The sequence below is a fragment of the Monopterus albus genome, unplaced genomic scaffold, assembly GCF_001952655.1.
Source record: "Monopterus albus unplaced genomic scaffold, M_albus_1.0 scaffold78.1, whole genome shotgun sequence".
NCBI lineage: Eukaryota > Metazoa > Chordata > Actinopteri > Synbranchiformes > Synbranchidae > Monopterus > Monopterus albus.
In genome coordinates, this window is record NW_018127958.1 from 950,789 (window position 1) to 965,586 (window position 14,798).

The window sequence follows — 14,798 nt, forward strand, 5'->3', positions numbered from 1 at the left end:
TTTGTAGACATCATCCCTTGTTTCCTTGGTTTGTATTTTCTGTTCACCCATGGCTGGTTTAATCACATCCACATCTCGCTGGGTAAACTGCAAACTCGTTTTTATCTCCTGTGTTTCTCTGGTCATGTCGTCGAGTCTCTTGTTATTTGTCTCCATAAGCAGTTGCACAAAACCTTTGAAGTTGTCTTGTTGTTGGCTCAACAGTGCGGTGTACATCTGCTTCTGCTGACTCAACATCTCTGTTACTTGCGCCACTGAAATATAATCCTCTTCTGCTTCAAAATCCTCATTCACTTCTGATTTATTAGCTCTTTTCCCTCTTGGAGGCATTTTAATAGTTGTAGAATTTGTTCAAAGACTTGAAAATGTAGAAGATGTGAAAAATCGTAGAACAGACAAGAGGAGCAGTAAAGACGTCTGCTCTCGCTTGCAACACGGAAAATAATAATACAAAAATATATATTTGTCATATTCAGAAAATACCAACAACACATGCAACAAACACTGGCATACTCTGATGTGCTGACCTATTTCATACTTAATGGGTTATCAAGTTACCCTTTTTGGTGGATTATAAATCAGCACCCTTGGCAAAGGCATAATTGAAAGTCAAATATTCAAGTAGCCTTAGTCAGTTCATCAATGATTAATGCAAAAACAGGGTGCTTGAAACTGAGTGTACAAAGAATACAGGCAGCACTGTGCAAAAGTCACTCCGGAAAATGTACTACTAAAACCATTTATCAAAACACTGTTTATCCCTGAGGGAAGTCTTTAATTGTTTCATTAGTTAAAATCACACTGTAACATTGAAGTAAAAAACAAACAAACAAGCACAGGTAAACCTGAAATAATTCTCTATAGTAAGTTGTCATTTCTTTTTCATATGGTGTCAAACGCTAAACAATTTAGTCCAGTGGCACAAGCTTTTGGCACACTACTACATACTGTCGTATACAGTCCTAAAACAGTATCTCATGTCTTATATAAACAAACTCTGCTTCGATAAGGCAGGTGCCAAATGAAAGATGTCTAAAAGTAAAATAAATACTAAACAGTTGGTCTAACTGGTATGCATGTCCATAATGTGCATGCAAGCACCAACATGTTTACTTAGGTGAAGTGCACCTTGGGTTTCCTCCACAGGATAAACCTTTGTGAAGTGAGAATGTGTGTGACCACACTCAGCAACATCAGGAAGATGGTCATTGACATCACTATCACATAGTGACTAATGCTGTAAGAGAGAAAGACATATGCAGTATTTAACATGTTTATATATAAGTGTGCTTCAAAGACACTGTTTAAAATATTGGCTGAAAAAACTAAGAAAGAAAAGCAACAGTTTATGTAAATGTTGTGTCTGATAAATTGAGTGAAAGCAGGGAAGGATGTGGATGTGGTGTATCTCAGCCTCACTGCCCCCCTCCGTGACACTCTGCTGCCCACAGAGCTCCTGTTATTTCAGCTTTTCTAAATGGTGTATTCAAAGTAAATAAATGATTTAATTAGCCTTGCTTGCCACCTAGTCAAGGTTATAAGAGGTGTTTATCAAACTGCAAGTAGTCATATCAAACAGATAGCCTTAGCGGATCTCTTGGCAGCTAAGAGTTTGAAACTATGGCTGCCAGACTGAAGAGGTCATGTTCTTTTGCACAGAGAAAGTGGGACAAAGAAAGAGCAAAAACAGGGTTAACATTGGTTTAACTTCTTAAGATGAGAGCGTTAAAAGCATCCAAAAAAAATGAAAATTTTATTCAGATGTGGCATTTTTCTTCATGGTCGCGTTAGCATCTAAAACTGTGTTTGTTGTGTTAACATTAGCTACCTAGCATGGTCATGATTTTGCCTTTGTATTTCATTAATGTAATTTTAAGTTTGGTGTAATGTTAGTACTTTGTGTCACATTAGCAGTAACCAGGGTGTTATATGGACTGCTAACTTTATTTGTTAGTCAGTTAACACTAGCTTCAGACTGAATGCTGTATTTTGTAATCTGTCATGTCAAGGAATCAAGCGGCAACCTCAGAGGATAGGAAGCCAGTGCTGAAGTGCCAAAACCTGCAGTTCCTCAAATGGCCGCTTGAGGCTGGCTCCAAAAGGGAGTTAGTCCCCACAGACTCCCGTGTTAAATTGCCCAACTTTACAGCAGAAATAAATATGTTTACAGCCTGGTGCAAAAAACTGTTTTGGTCTCTATCCATCTTTTAAGTGTGATGTAACTTCCAGAGCCAAACTCCCCCAGATTCAAATGGCAGAGCCTGTCATCCTCTACACAATCGGTTTTTTTAAGCAAGGCATCACTGAGAGTAAAAAATGACTATGTTCTTAAGATTCAAATAGAATAGTCACTGATGTTTATATATATAAAGTTATAACCCATGTCTAACTTGTTTTTAATAGTTCCCAGCTTTTACTGTTATTTTCAGTGCAAAATGTGTCAATGTATAGCAAAATTGCACTTCAGAAAACCTGTGGGTGATGTCACCGGTGGGGGGTTTGCCCATCTTTTATATACAGTCAATGAGTTTACTCAGTCACAAAAAAAGAGGAAGTGATGGGAAGGGCAAAGAGTGGTGAGGAGTGGTTTATTGTGTCAGTTAGTTCTGAGTCTCACAGGACCTTCTGAGCTGAAAAGAAATTAGGTAGAGCAGGTTTAACAAAAAGCTAGAAACCATCACTTCCCAGATAACTTACCTTGTGCCAATGTCCAGCCAGCTGCCATAGTCTTGCACCAGGAAGAAAAAGTGCTAGGGAGAGATGAGTGAGTTAAAGATTTATTGTGTGAGGTTCACATTCAGTCTTCTTAGGATAATGTAGAGAACAAAAGACATATAAAATGCCTTACTAGAGCCATTAAATCAGAGATGACCAGGACAATAAGGAACAAACTGGAAAATAAGAATAAAAGAAAGGAACAAAGGCAAAAAGCATTACAATCAAGTAACAAATCACATTATAACATCCACAACAACTTTAGCATTTACACAATAAACCAGACATAAGAAATAAACTTGTTGATGTTAGTCTAAAATACAACTGGCTGTATTAAATAAAAAATTGTGTTTAGTGTGGCAAGTGAAAATACTTTTACCTATTGGCAAGTGACTATTCACACGTACTGGACATACAGTAGATCAGCCCCACAAGCACAGTGAAAGAAGATGACATCACTGATTGGAATCTTATTTTAAAGGCCACAGAAAGGGTTTACCTTCTTGATGAGAGCTGTGTTGCAACTTGGATGGTCTCAAATGTACACATTACTATTATGAATGGAATGATAACCTGGAAAGGACAATTTAAGAAATGTAGGATTTCATTAACAGATCCAGAGAAATTTAGGTCAGTATAAGATAACAGAAGAATGGCACGTTAAAACCCATTTAAGCATAGTTCCCTGACAGATGTATGAATAGATTACGATTAGGCACAAAACTGAATGGAAGCTTGATGATGGGAAATCAACAGACTGAAACACACACAGTAAAAAAAAAAAAAAAAAAAGGTTTATAATTCGGTACCTTCCACATCATCAGTCCTCCCATGATGAAGGGGTTGAACACAGTCAGGAAACAGTAAACAGATGCTGGGTCAAAACTAGGCAAAAGGAGAAAAAGTGGAGGAAGTACAACAGACAAATGCAAAATTATCAGAACTTTCAAATGCTCAGAGCAAAAACTATGTATGGGTACATCCAAGAGTTTTTCAGTGCAGACTGACATACTGTATGTGGTGAAATGTAAATAAGCACGCTAAGTACAAGACAATACACAGTGCAAATAATTTACAATATGAATTATATTTCATTTTACAGATCACTTGTTTTCTTCCTGTAATCAAATGATGCATGGTACCATCAGTGAGACTCATGCCAGGAACTGAGAGCACTCAGGCTAAACCATGTATAGCCACATATCAACTTCCTGCCATTTACCACACACACACACACACACACACACACACACACACACACACACAAAGGCACACATACCTGTTAATTGAAGCTATGTTCCCAGTGCCGAAAAAAGCTGTTATTATAAAAAACACCTGAATAAAATGAATAGTCAAGGAAAGAGCAAAGGCAATGTTCATCTAGCCAGTTCATTATTTGCAATTATTCACTTCAAACATCAAACTATTTTCTCTTAATTTGAAAAAAGGACCATCTAATTTGATATAGTATGGCCTGAGCAACAACGCCAGACTCTACTGAGAAAGAAGCACTACTTCCAAACAAAGAGGTGCCACTTAGATATTTTTTGAGCTTTAACAAATGTCACTGTTGCAAATACTGTTACATGGATACAAAAAAGTAAGATCTTCTGACATCATCCAGCTTCAGTTGGCGGATGTTGGTGATGTCAATCTTTGCAGAGAAATCAATAGTGGAGAGCTAAAAAAAACAAACAAAACAAAACAATAAATATTCAAAGCATGCCTATACACATGATTAGACACCCAAACACATGATAACTGTCTGAGAACCTACTGTATGTACATCACAGTATTTAGAGCTTTATGTAAAGCTATGTCACAGCTTACAATATCTTATCATGAGAAAGGAGTGTCTTATTTGTTTGATTAAAACATTTTGCATTAAAAGAGTGGGAAACACTTAAGACAAGAAACAGAGGCTAAATATCCAGTGTGTGTACACAATAGCATTAGAGCCAATATAAATTATATAAATGACTTCAATAAATGGACCTCTAATTAAACATACACCTATTTTACCTCTTGCCTGCTAGAGACACCCTGGGCAAGCACAGCTTCCTGTTCCATGTTGAGCCACACAAACATCAACCAAGATAACACAGGGGGGAACAAGGCCTCTGACCTAGGCGGAAAAGGGCACACACATTAGAAATGTGATCATTTTGTAGCTGTGCTGTTATGAAAAAACGACATGATAAATCTGCATGATACATGGTTATAATATCATGTCTTACCCGGTGCTGAGCAGTAGGTATGTGGCTGTGAGCGAGAGGAATATACTGAGGAGTCGATGGAAAAGACGTGTAGAGCTCAACAATGGAATTAGCATAGAGGATGCTGAGAAAAGGGAACAGGAGAAGTACTTGTATGCTGGATATTCAAGGTAGAAGTACACACGCCAATATTTTAACTTAGTAAAATTAAAACATGCTGTAAATATCTGATCAATATTAGAAAGTGAAATACACTGATCAGCCATAACATTATGAACACCTGCCTAACACTGTTTACATAGGAGTCAGTGTGGTAGTTTGTTGGCACTCGTGTCACTCTGCAGCTCACTGTGCATCTTCTGTGAATCCACTTGCTTCCACAGTTCTACTGTCAGGAAGAGCACAGATGTGTCTACAATTCAGTGAAAAACATATGTAAAAGAAGTGAAAACTGTGGTCGTGAGGACGAGTTAGAGAGAATTGTTGAGACACATTCAACAGCCTCACCACTCTAGGTGTGATATCACTACTACAGCCCCTGACTCTTTCTCTTCATAGAGACCAATGCACAGTGTTTCTCATTTTCAACCATTTTAACATAGATTGAAATAAATTTTAATCTTTTGAAAAGTACAAAGTTAAAAGTTTAATCTACAGTAGGTCGACCTCATCATCAGTGAGCCGTAGGTGTCCATGACCCTGTCGCCAGTTCACCATTTACCTCACCTTAGACCACTGTTGGTAGGTACCAACCACTGCAGACCAAGAACACCCACCAAGACCTGCAGTGTGGGAGATGCTCTGACCCAGTCATCTCACCATCATAGTTTGGCCCTTGTCAGAGTCACTCAGATCCTTACACTTGTCCATTTTTGCTGCTTCCAACACATCAACTTTAAGGACTGAATGTTCACTTGCTGCCTAAAACTGTCCCCACACACTGACAGGTGCCACTGTAACAGGCAGTCAGTGTTATTCGCTTCACCTGCCAGTGGTCATAATGTTATAACTGATCGGTGTAAATAATACATACGTACATATAATTATAACCTGCCTGAGAAATTCTGAGTTGTTGAATTTGATTCTCATGCACCCTGTTCTCATTCACACCACTTGCCTAATGTGGCCCAGCTGATGAGTTGATTAAGAAGTGGCAGGCCCTGTTTGAGCTGCAGGCTGGAGTGTGTGAGGTACGGCACGTACGCACACACTGCCACATGGAACATCTGTTGAGTTTGACAGGCAATACATTTTTTTAAATTTTAGAATATACAGTGACACAAGTGCAATTATGTACACAAACACACAACGTGGCAGGAAGTGTAGTAACCTGGGTGACAAACTGCTGTCTGTCATAAAGGTGCAGCGGTGTTCTCTGTCGTGATGACCACAGGTAACAGGCTGAAGTGAAGAGGGTGACTAGACCTGCACAGGTACTGAACAAACAAACAACATGCTATCTTAATATGATAGACATGTTCACAGCATACAACTTAATTTTACACATGTATGCTGATTAGCAGTTTTTCTGAATGTGAATCTCAGTCTGTGACTCCTTAAACAATCTAATTTCTCATCTGTTTTTGTTTTTTTGTTTTTTTTTCTGGAGAATACATAAAGCACTTTGGCCAGACAATCAGTCAGTGAAAGGGAACTGCAACAATCTGACATATTGTATTCAGTTTGCTTGTTATTTAGGTAATGAAAGTAGCTGGTGCTCCAACAGACCAATGACATGCAGGTTACTGTATGCTAACTGGTGACTCTAAATTGTCCATAGGTGTGTATGAGTATGGATAACGGATGAATGGATGCATGGATTGTGATTAAAATTTCCTAAGTATAGACAAATAAAACGTGTTCTTGTAACTAACTGACCTGGATCTGGTCTCTAAATGTGTCACGGTGACACACTGTGGTACAGTGTCTGATAAATGTAGGCAAATAAAGGAAGCACTCACACCAGATGCATGTTAGGCTCTCTACCCACAACAGGCATCAGGGGGAAAGCAGCCAAACACAGACAGCCCAGAAACCAGCTCAGTGAACGGAACTACACAGAGACAGAGACAATCGAGTTCATATAGTAACAGTCTATGTCTTTTTATAATTTAATAAACCAGGCATTTAATCTGAGAGTAGACTGTTGATAAGGAAGCACAAGAAAGGTCACAACAAGGGCAAAATCCCACAACAAACCACTCTGTTTCATTTAAGCATTTATTTTTAATTTAATCATTTTATTCATATTGTTGATGTGAATCCTTTTATGACTTGCTTCCAAGTATTTACATTAATGAAGTATAGTTAGTCTTTAATCAAACAATAAAAATGTTACAAATAAGGATGGTGTTTATGCAAAAAAACAAACAAATCAATACATAAACAGTCAATCTATTTGATAATTTTTATTCCACTTTCTTCAGATTAAGGTTATTACACATTTGTGTCAGTGTAAATAGTTTTTAACTTTATAAGGGTGATTGGTTAGCAGATAATGTCAGTAAAAATCTGCCATGGTTTTTGTGGTTGGGAATTTTTGTGTTTACTGTTCCTTTAAAGGAAACTCCATCTCCTCTTCCCAAACTCCCCGGAGATGCATGTTTTTCGTCCCCTTTTCAGGTGTGGTAACCAAAACATTAAAATAGCATGGCTTTTCCTGTTGTACTGTGACTACAGAGGTCATGTTCTGTGATGTAGTTACCTTGTTCTTGTCAAAAAGCCCCGAAAGGAAGGGCCAGAGAGAGAGGACAGTCAGGCCAACAGTCAACACGGCACGGTGAAAAAAACTCACCACCTGGGGGCAGCAAAGGTGGAGTGTCACACACAGGACAGGGAGGGCTCATACTGTACATGATACATCCTGCACAATATGAGCAATTTGTATGTGTATTTTATTAGGAGGTTAGCTAAAGGCTTATAAGAAACACTGTACTGAAGCAGAAATATACCTCTAAATATACATTACAAGATCTTAAAGACACCTACCAGTAGCTCAACTCCAAATGCCACCAGCAGAAAATAGCCTAAACATTTCCACAGTGGCAAAGAGGGAACTGAATGGATCAAATCTGTAAGAGTTCCAGACCTAAAATGGATCATTAATGAGATTATTTTTCTTGTAATAAAAGGGGAAAAGGGAAGAAAACTGCAAACACTGCCCTTTTATTGAGTCTGAATAGATACAGCACCACTTCAAAGAATCTAATTAACACCTCACTACAGCTGCATGAGACGTGCATGAACAAGAATGTTTCATGGAGATCAGAGCCTCCAAAAAAGAGCTATATTCACTGATTGCTGTGATCGCCACTGATGTGTTTTGACATTTGCTGATATCCTGTGTCTGAGTGTGGTGTTTGCTCTACCACCCTCTGAGAACAGCCCACAGGCACAAAACACATTCGATTAGACTAATGCATATGTGTTCCATGTTTTTATCTATTTGACATTATCTTGAATGAGCAGCATACTTACTCTTTAAGGACAGAGTACCACACAGGGACAGGCAGCAGGCAGTAAATATAGTAGGTAACTGGGCTATTTAGGATAAGCAGGAACACGGTGATTACAACTGTCACACAAATGCACAACCTCGCCAGGGTATGGCTGGGAATCTGCATGAACCCACAAACAGAAGCATTACCAAAATTGTAACTTAAGAAGACATTCAAGTTGTATACACTTGTTGTGATACAAGGAATCCAAGGAGGGATTATAGAATATGCTCTGACCTGTTTGTGGAGATTGGGACATCTGTTTAGGCCGGTGTGCATTTTCAGTATGACTACGATGACATATGAGATCCAGCCTACAAATCCTAGCACCACACTACAACCCAGGAAGAATCTGTCATAGGTATGGTAATAAACTAGGCCTTTCAGGGCATGAGATATAAGAAACTGGCACAGAGAGATCTGTCAAAAGACAAACAATGGCAAGAAGAAAGTGAAAGGAATATTATTCAGGAAAAAGCTGTAGGTGTGATATATAGAGTATTATACTTCTGTTTCAGCAACTTTGGCCATAACATAGTTCAGAGCTGTGACTCACAGTTGTAAATATTTACCAGCAGTATAAGATGCATATTATCTTTTCCGTGATACTTACAGCATCCTCATACTTCTCTAGCTGAATCAATCTTCTGGCCTTGCGAATAAAATCCGCTTGTTTTGACTCAGTCAGTTGTCTGGCAAAAGAAAGAGGCAGAGTACTACAATAGAGTGTGTAAAATTGCATTTAAATGTGGCCTTTAATAGGTTAAATATACTGTACTATGAGGTACATTCATACTTCCACATCCAACAAGTGAAAAATAAACAACATATTGCTCTGCGTAACAGTTGCATAGGCCAGCAGTATATTGCTATATGCCACAGAAACAGAAGTGGTATGTCTTGGGCCATTGTTCAGTCTTGGTGCTACCGAAAGTAAAGTCACGTTATTGACTCACCTACTGTTAGTACAGGTCGTTAATTCACTTATTGTACTTACTGGTATGGGGTGAAGAGAAAAGACAAGGTTGTCTCCTTTTTCTGGGTCATTTTCGCCTATAACAAATGTATGTATCTCAGTTACCATAGATTACAGTCAAATACTGTATTACCATGTATATTAGCAATTAATAACTTAAGCAAGATACATAAAGCTCAGAAGTTAACAACTGTTACTGACCAACCTGCCAATAATAGCAACGATGCACACAGTCATACCTTATACTGCTGTAGTACTTGAATAGCATTAGTGTACATGCTTTCTGCCTTGAACTGGTCACTGTTGTTAAGGTAGGGATGAGGTAACACACCCTGAAGAGATACAAGTACAAATTAAGGTTATCATAAAGGCATAAATGTTGTATTTGGATTTACAAAAAAGAATGTATGACAAATGTGAAAACATAATCTCTAGTAACTGACTGATTTTCATTACCACCTAGGCGTACTTGCTAAATCCATCACTGACAACTTTGATAATGCACTAAACAGTTACATGCAACTTTATAATGAAAATGACTGCTTCCGTTGCCTTTAGTTTATTTCTGAACTTACAACTGAGTTGACAGGAATGGGCACACCAATGAGAGTAGCCATGAGGGGTGCAATGTCAGCCTGCAGAAAACAACAAAAACTACTCCTTGTAAGTAAATAAAGTCCAAACCTCATCATACATACTGATGCACTAATGATTGTTACTGTTGTTCTAGGTCCTGGATCTTACCTGGCTGACATCAACCCTACGGATGTGCTCCAGTTTCCAATCTGAAACAAACAAAAAAAACAGTATAGATTAAAATCAGGACTGAACGAAACAACAATGCATAGTGTAACATATTTTTAAATGAAAACTTTTGTGTTTTTCATAAAAATAAATTTAAAAAAAATCACTCTGCCTAATATACTGCCTGAGAATAAAAGCCCTTAGTTGGTGTAGGAGAACCTGGGTCGTAAAATGGCATTAAAAACCTGCTTGAGAAACAATTAATCACGGACCAATAAGCTCAGTACATGAGCTTAGCACCTTGTAGGTATCTGTCGTTGTATGGCTGGGGTTCAGTGACTCTCTGAGCATTATGAACTCCAGCTCCCCACACCACTAAAGGAGTGAGTGTCTCAGAGGGATGGCCTGCACCGTGGGAACCTGAAGACACAGTCAAGAAAACATGCACAAATAAAGTTATCCACATAGATGAACAAATACTATCAGGACTCCAATGAATATACTACATGCTGATAAACAGATAATGTTCGCACCTTTCAGACAAAAAGGTAAAGTCTTACCCCAGTTTGTCATGCCATGATCAGAGGTAAACACATAGGCTGTTTTGCCATCGTAACCAAAGAATTCATCAAATACAGAAACCATCTCAGCTACACCGGCATCTACTAGACCAATATTGTCTAGGTACTCCCTAAACAAAAGATAAATACAAAATTAATTTTTTGGACTTATATAAAGTGCAATAATAATACGTATGAAAGGCAGGAGAACAAAACAGTCATTGTCTTACTGTGACATTGGTCTGTGAGCATGTCCATTTGTGTCAATGCCCAGCAGATGCAGAAAAAAGACATTCTTCTCCTCAAGCAAACTGGACCTCAGACTGGAGTTAGACTTCGCTGACTGAAAAAATGACTGTTGCAGAAAGAGAAATATTTGTTTTATAAAAAAAAAAAATTGTAAATTCTCAAGGTAATAGCAAGGGAGTCTAGTACCAATAATATAAATTAACCCCTATTTTTAAATAAAGCTTGTAGAGAAGCCTCCCACAGTCAACTGTAACGATTCCAAGTGGCTTCACATTATCTGAGGTTTTGCTAAATAAAAAGCATTATTATTAGCAATTGAAATAAATAAATATAGACAGACAGACAGATAGATAAGGAAAAACTTGCCAACTTTGCTATATTAAGTGACAATAATGATGAAAGTAAAACAAGCAAATATTGCCTTAGTTACTATAAAAGCTCTGAGGATGTTTTTTATGAATCAGTCATGACTATATCTATCCTCAACAGATTCATTTTCTCAGTCATCATTATCTTTAGTACTTCCACTACCATACTTTGACTTGAGTGAACACCCAGGTGTCGAGTCTGGATGCATCTGTGGAGGCAAAGTCCTCCTCCTCAGCTGGGTAGGTGTGGGTATACACATGGTCTCCACTGGCACCTGGATAAATCACAGCATTGAATTGAGCTTAACTGTAAGAAGGTGACTTAAATGTAGTTTTATTTAAACAGTACTACACAGTGGTGTCATTAAACTTATGATTCTTATGTAAACAAAAGTGCTGTGTCATGCAAGTGTATGCTTGCGTACCTTTGGCAAACATAGGCAGAATATCAGGGCTTCCCCAGCACCAGGTGTATCTGCTTTCATTAAACACTGAGTCAAACTCCACAGGATTCTCCTTCCAGCCTGAACATACACAGACAAAAAGGTCAATACATTTTCAGTCAGAAACACACTCATACAAAAGCACATGAGACCTTTCAATAATCTTTCACACAGAGTTTTTTCTGTATTGGAATCATTAATATGCACAAATACCTACCTTTGGCAACAGCACTAACATCCTCATAGAAGCCAGCAATCAGAGCAACATGACCGGGCCGAGACTCAGTGGGCACGCGCGTGTGTGACACACCCCAGGTACCTCTCTCTTCTATCACACTCCTAATATTAGGAAACAACAAACATGACATGCACACACAAACACCAGTTACACAGGAGCAAAAGACCCTGTATAACAGTCTCACACACACACTTACAAAAAAAAAAACGTACTGGTTCCTGTACAGGATTAATATCAGACACCCAAACACACCACATCAATTTCACTACCTCAGGTATGGGGCTCTGGATGAGCCGTTGGGGAGTGGGGTGAACAAACTGTCTGTTCTGAGACCATCAGCCACCACTAACACCAGTCTAGAGGCAGGGGCTGGCAGTTTTGTGGCTTGGGGTGTCATGCCGTGGACCAGGGGAGATGTGAAGTAGATGTCAAAGATAGAAAGGAAGAAGACCATGTGGACTGCTAGTCCAAACAGGAAGAAGGTGATCATCTTCATTTTGAGTGTCAGCACCACACTGGATCTGCACATCAGCCAGGTAGAGTTACAGAGAATAGAACATTTCATGTGAAAGAAGGTGAAAATAAGAAGAGAGAAATAAAGACACAATAAAAATGACTAAGGAAAATATGGTCAAAAATTTTTAGGTTATACCGTTTAACCTTACAATAACCGAGATTAGTTCAAACATACCTCAAATACAGGATGTATTACTATTTGAAAGGTGCAGTATTTCTGTACATTTCTGTACAACTGCAGACTTATTTAGAATATCAGTTGCATCTTCAGGCCATGCAAAAAGTCTTACCAGTATGTAATGTCAGCGGAAAGCTATTATGAAAAAGACGAATTAATGAATGAACGATCAGCTAGCATTACGCACTTCAACTGATAGGCACACTGATTTTGTTTCCATTTTATCTTCGTAAATAACCTCACACATTAAGGCTTTGTCGAACGAAAACATATAAAAATAATATTTAGGTGCATATTAAAAAACAACTCTCCCTCTGTCTACGATCATTCAGCACCAAGAACATACACTTCCGTGTTTACAATCATGTTTTGACGTTTGACGTCGACATGTACTTTACAACTGAATTGTGGGTAGAGTAGTTAAAATATTTCTTTCTCAGCGATCTTTCTGTCACAATTTGCCTCTCTCAAAACGTTTTTAGTTTATGAAAAAATGCTCTGAGTTTCATTTATTATTTATTTATTTGCGTTACTGTGCAATTCCACTGGGAATGTATGTTTCGTTTACCTCAACTAGCATAGGCTATGTGCTCTCAAATATGTGCTGCCCAATTTCCCTTTCTGTATACGGTGTCCAATAATTCTCTAGTATCCCATAAAAGAGGCGGGATGTTGGCTAACTTCCTCCAAATTCGACCAATCATAGCTTCGAATTTTTTCTTCTTGTCAAAGCGACCTACCAAATTTTAGCTAGCTTAATATCAATTCAGCACGAAGCGCATATGATTACTTTAGCTAGCTTAGGCTGCTGAAAATCTTTATAGTGCAAAAATGGCGTCGGTCAACCCATTTAATGTCAGTGACTCCGAGGAAGAGGTTGAACGGCTCCCTAATGAAACGGTTCACACAAGGAGAAGCCCGAGTGATGGGGCGCCAGGGCCGCCGCCAGGCAATCCTTTCTCTCCACCTACAGAAGCCGACCGCCCGACGCTCCTGCTATCTGGCAACCGGACTAGCCCCAGCGGTGAGGGCATCTCGGCCGCGGCCCCTTCCGCTATGGCAGGGAATGTTGAGACACGGGTATCGGTTGATGTCATTGCTGCTCAGTTGTTACGAGACCAGTACATTCTCACGGCCCTGGAGTTTCATACCGAACTGTTGGAAGCAGGCAGAGAGCTCCCGAGGCTGAGGGATTATTTCTCCAACCCTGGCAACTTCGAGCGACAGAGCGGCACCCCGCCTGCCAAAGACCAGGCACCCGGACCTGGGGGACCACTGAGTAAGTAGCTGCTCCCAGTGCTAGTCAGTAGCTTTCAGCTATAATGTTCCAGTGTATAGGCATATTAATTTAAAATATTGGAGTTGGAAACCACTTGAACCGCTTGCAGCACCTGCCCTCTGGGTCTAGGGCCCACAGGCAACAGGCGGATTTTGTTGGTCAGCTGTGTTGGCTGACATACAGGGTAGAGCATAACAGAATCCTAGAAATGTGTGTAGGCTATACTACACTACTTAAGTGCTGGTAAAAGATGAGTGCGTGAAATTGTGACAAGCCTGTAATGATCAATGGACAGCGCTTTGTAGTGCCACGGTTACCGGTTGCAGAGCATGTATATTTATGGGTATGCATATTTATTTGAAAAGACACTTTTTTCTTAATTCCACAAGAGAAGCCTTGTACAACCTGCTTTTGCAATATTGCAGTTAAACCATGGTCAAACCAGTAAAACATGCTGGTAGAAATTGGTCTTGCTAAAAAAACACAGTAGGACAATATATAGGCTAAACTGGTTTTAAGTGGATTTGTTTCTACCAGGCCACTGAGATGAAAAAGTTAGGCTATATAAGTTCACTGGTCAAGGGTGTGTAACTGTTGGGCCCTATCCACTTAAAGGACTTTATCTTTATTTTTTTTTAACAATCTGCAGCCATGCATGTACCTGAAAGGTCTCTAGACCCATAAACAAACATACTCTGCAATCATCTAGCTGTCTATCTGTACAGGTATGTATGTATATAGACCTGTGTGTTTGTGCTAAACTTGATTTAACCAGGCAACATTCCACAGAGGGCAGCAGCCTCTCTTCAAGAGAACACC

The 14,798-nt window shown here is 39.1% G+C and overlaps 2 protein-coding genes across 5 annotated transcripts in view; one reads left to right on the forward strand and one right to left on the reverse strand.

Moving 5' to 3' along the window:
- Positions 1 to 762: 762 nt before the first annotated feature.
- Positions 763 to 13,344, reverse strand: pign (phosphatidylinositol glycan anchor biosynthesis, class N). 3 transcript variants are annotated; one of them, XM_020606458.1, is made up of 29 exons: positions 13,269 to 13,344; positions 12,276 to 12,527; positions 11,986 to 12,107; positions 11,751 to 11,849; positions 11,494 to 11,600; positions 10,939 to 11,063; positions 10,709 to 10,839; positions 10,449 to 10,568; positions 10,149 to 10,189; positions 9,980 to 10,039; positions 9,644 to 9,736; positions 9,426 to 9,481; positions 9,042 to 9,120; positions 8,666 to 8,848; positions 8,409 to 8,548; positions 7,920 to 8,019; positions 7,636 to 7,728; positions 6,893 to 6,984; positions 6,262 to 6,367; positions 6,049 to 6,157; positions 4,953 to 5,055; positions 4,738 to 4,840; positions 4,310 to 4,396; positions 3,995 to 4,050; positions 3,525 to 3,600; positions 3,215 to 3,288; positions 2,849 to 2,891; positions 2,698 to 2,750; positions 763 to 1,237 (listed from the first exon to the last, which is right to left on the reverse strand). In XM_020606458.1, exons 2-29 carry the CDS (start codon positions 12,500 to 12,502, stop codon positions 1,114 to 1,116), a joined length of 2,802 nt encoding a protein of 933 aa, XP_020462114.1. In that variant the 5' UTR covers positions 12,503 to 12,527; positions 13,269 to 13,344; the 3' UTR covers positions 763 to 1,113. The 3 variants fall into 3 exon arrangements, with proteins under 3 accessions (XP_020462114.1, XP_020462111.1, XP_020462113.1); XM_020606455.1 differs by lacking the exon at positions 13,269 to 13,344 and adding an exon at positions 12,813 to 13,255; XM_020606457.1 differs by lacking the exon at positions 13,269 to 13,344 and adding an exon at positions 12,698 to 12,806.
- Positions 13,345 to 13,437: 93 nt separating this feature from the next.
- relch (RAB11 binding and LisH domain, coiled-coil and HEAT repeat containing) overlaps positions 13,438 to 14,798 on the forward strand; it is a 34,617-nt gene continuing 33,256 nt past the window's right edge. For both annotated transcript variants that reach the window (XM_020606453.1, XM_020606454.1), the window contains exon 1: positions 13,438 to 13,979. In XM_020606453.1, coding sequence (XP_020462109.1) covers positions 13,532 to 13,979 — 448 coding nt within the window. In that variant the 5' untranslated portion in view covers positions 13,438 to 13,531. The remainder of the gene's footprint in view (positions 13,980 to 14,798) is intronic.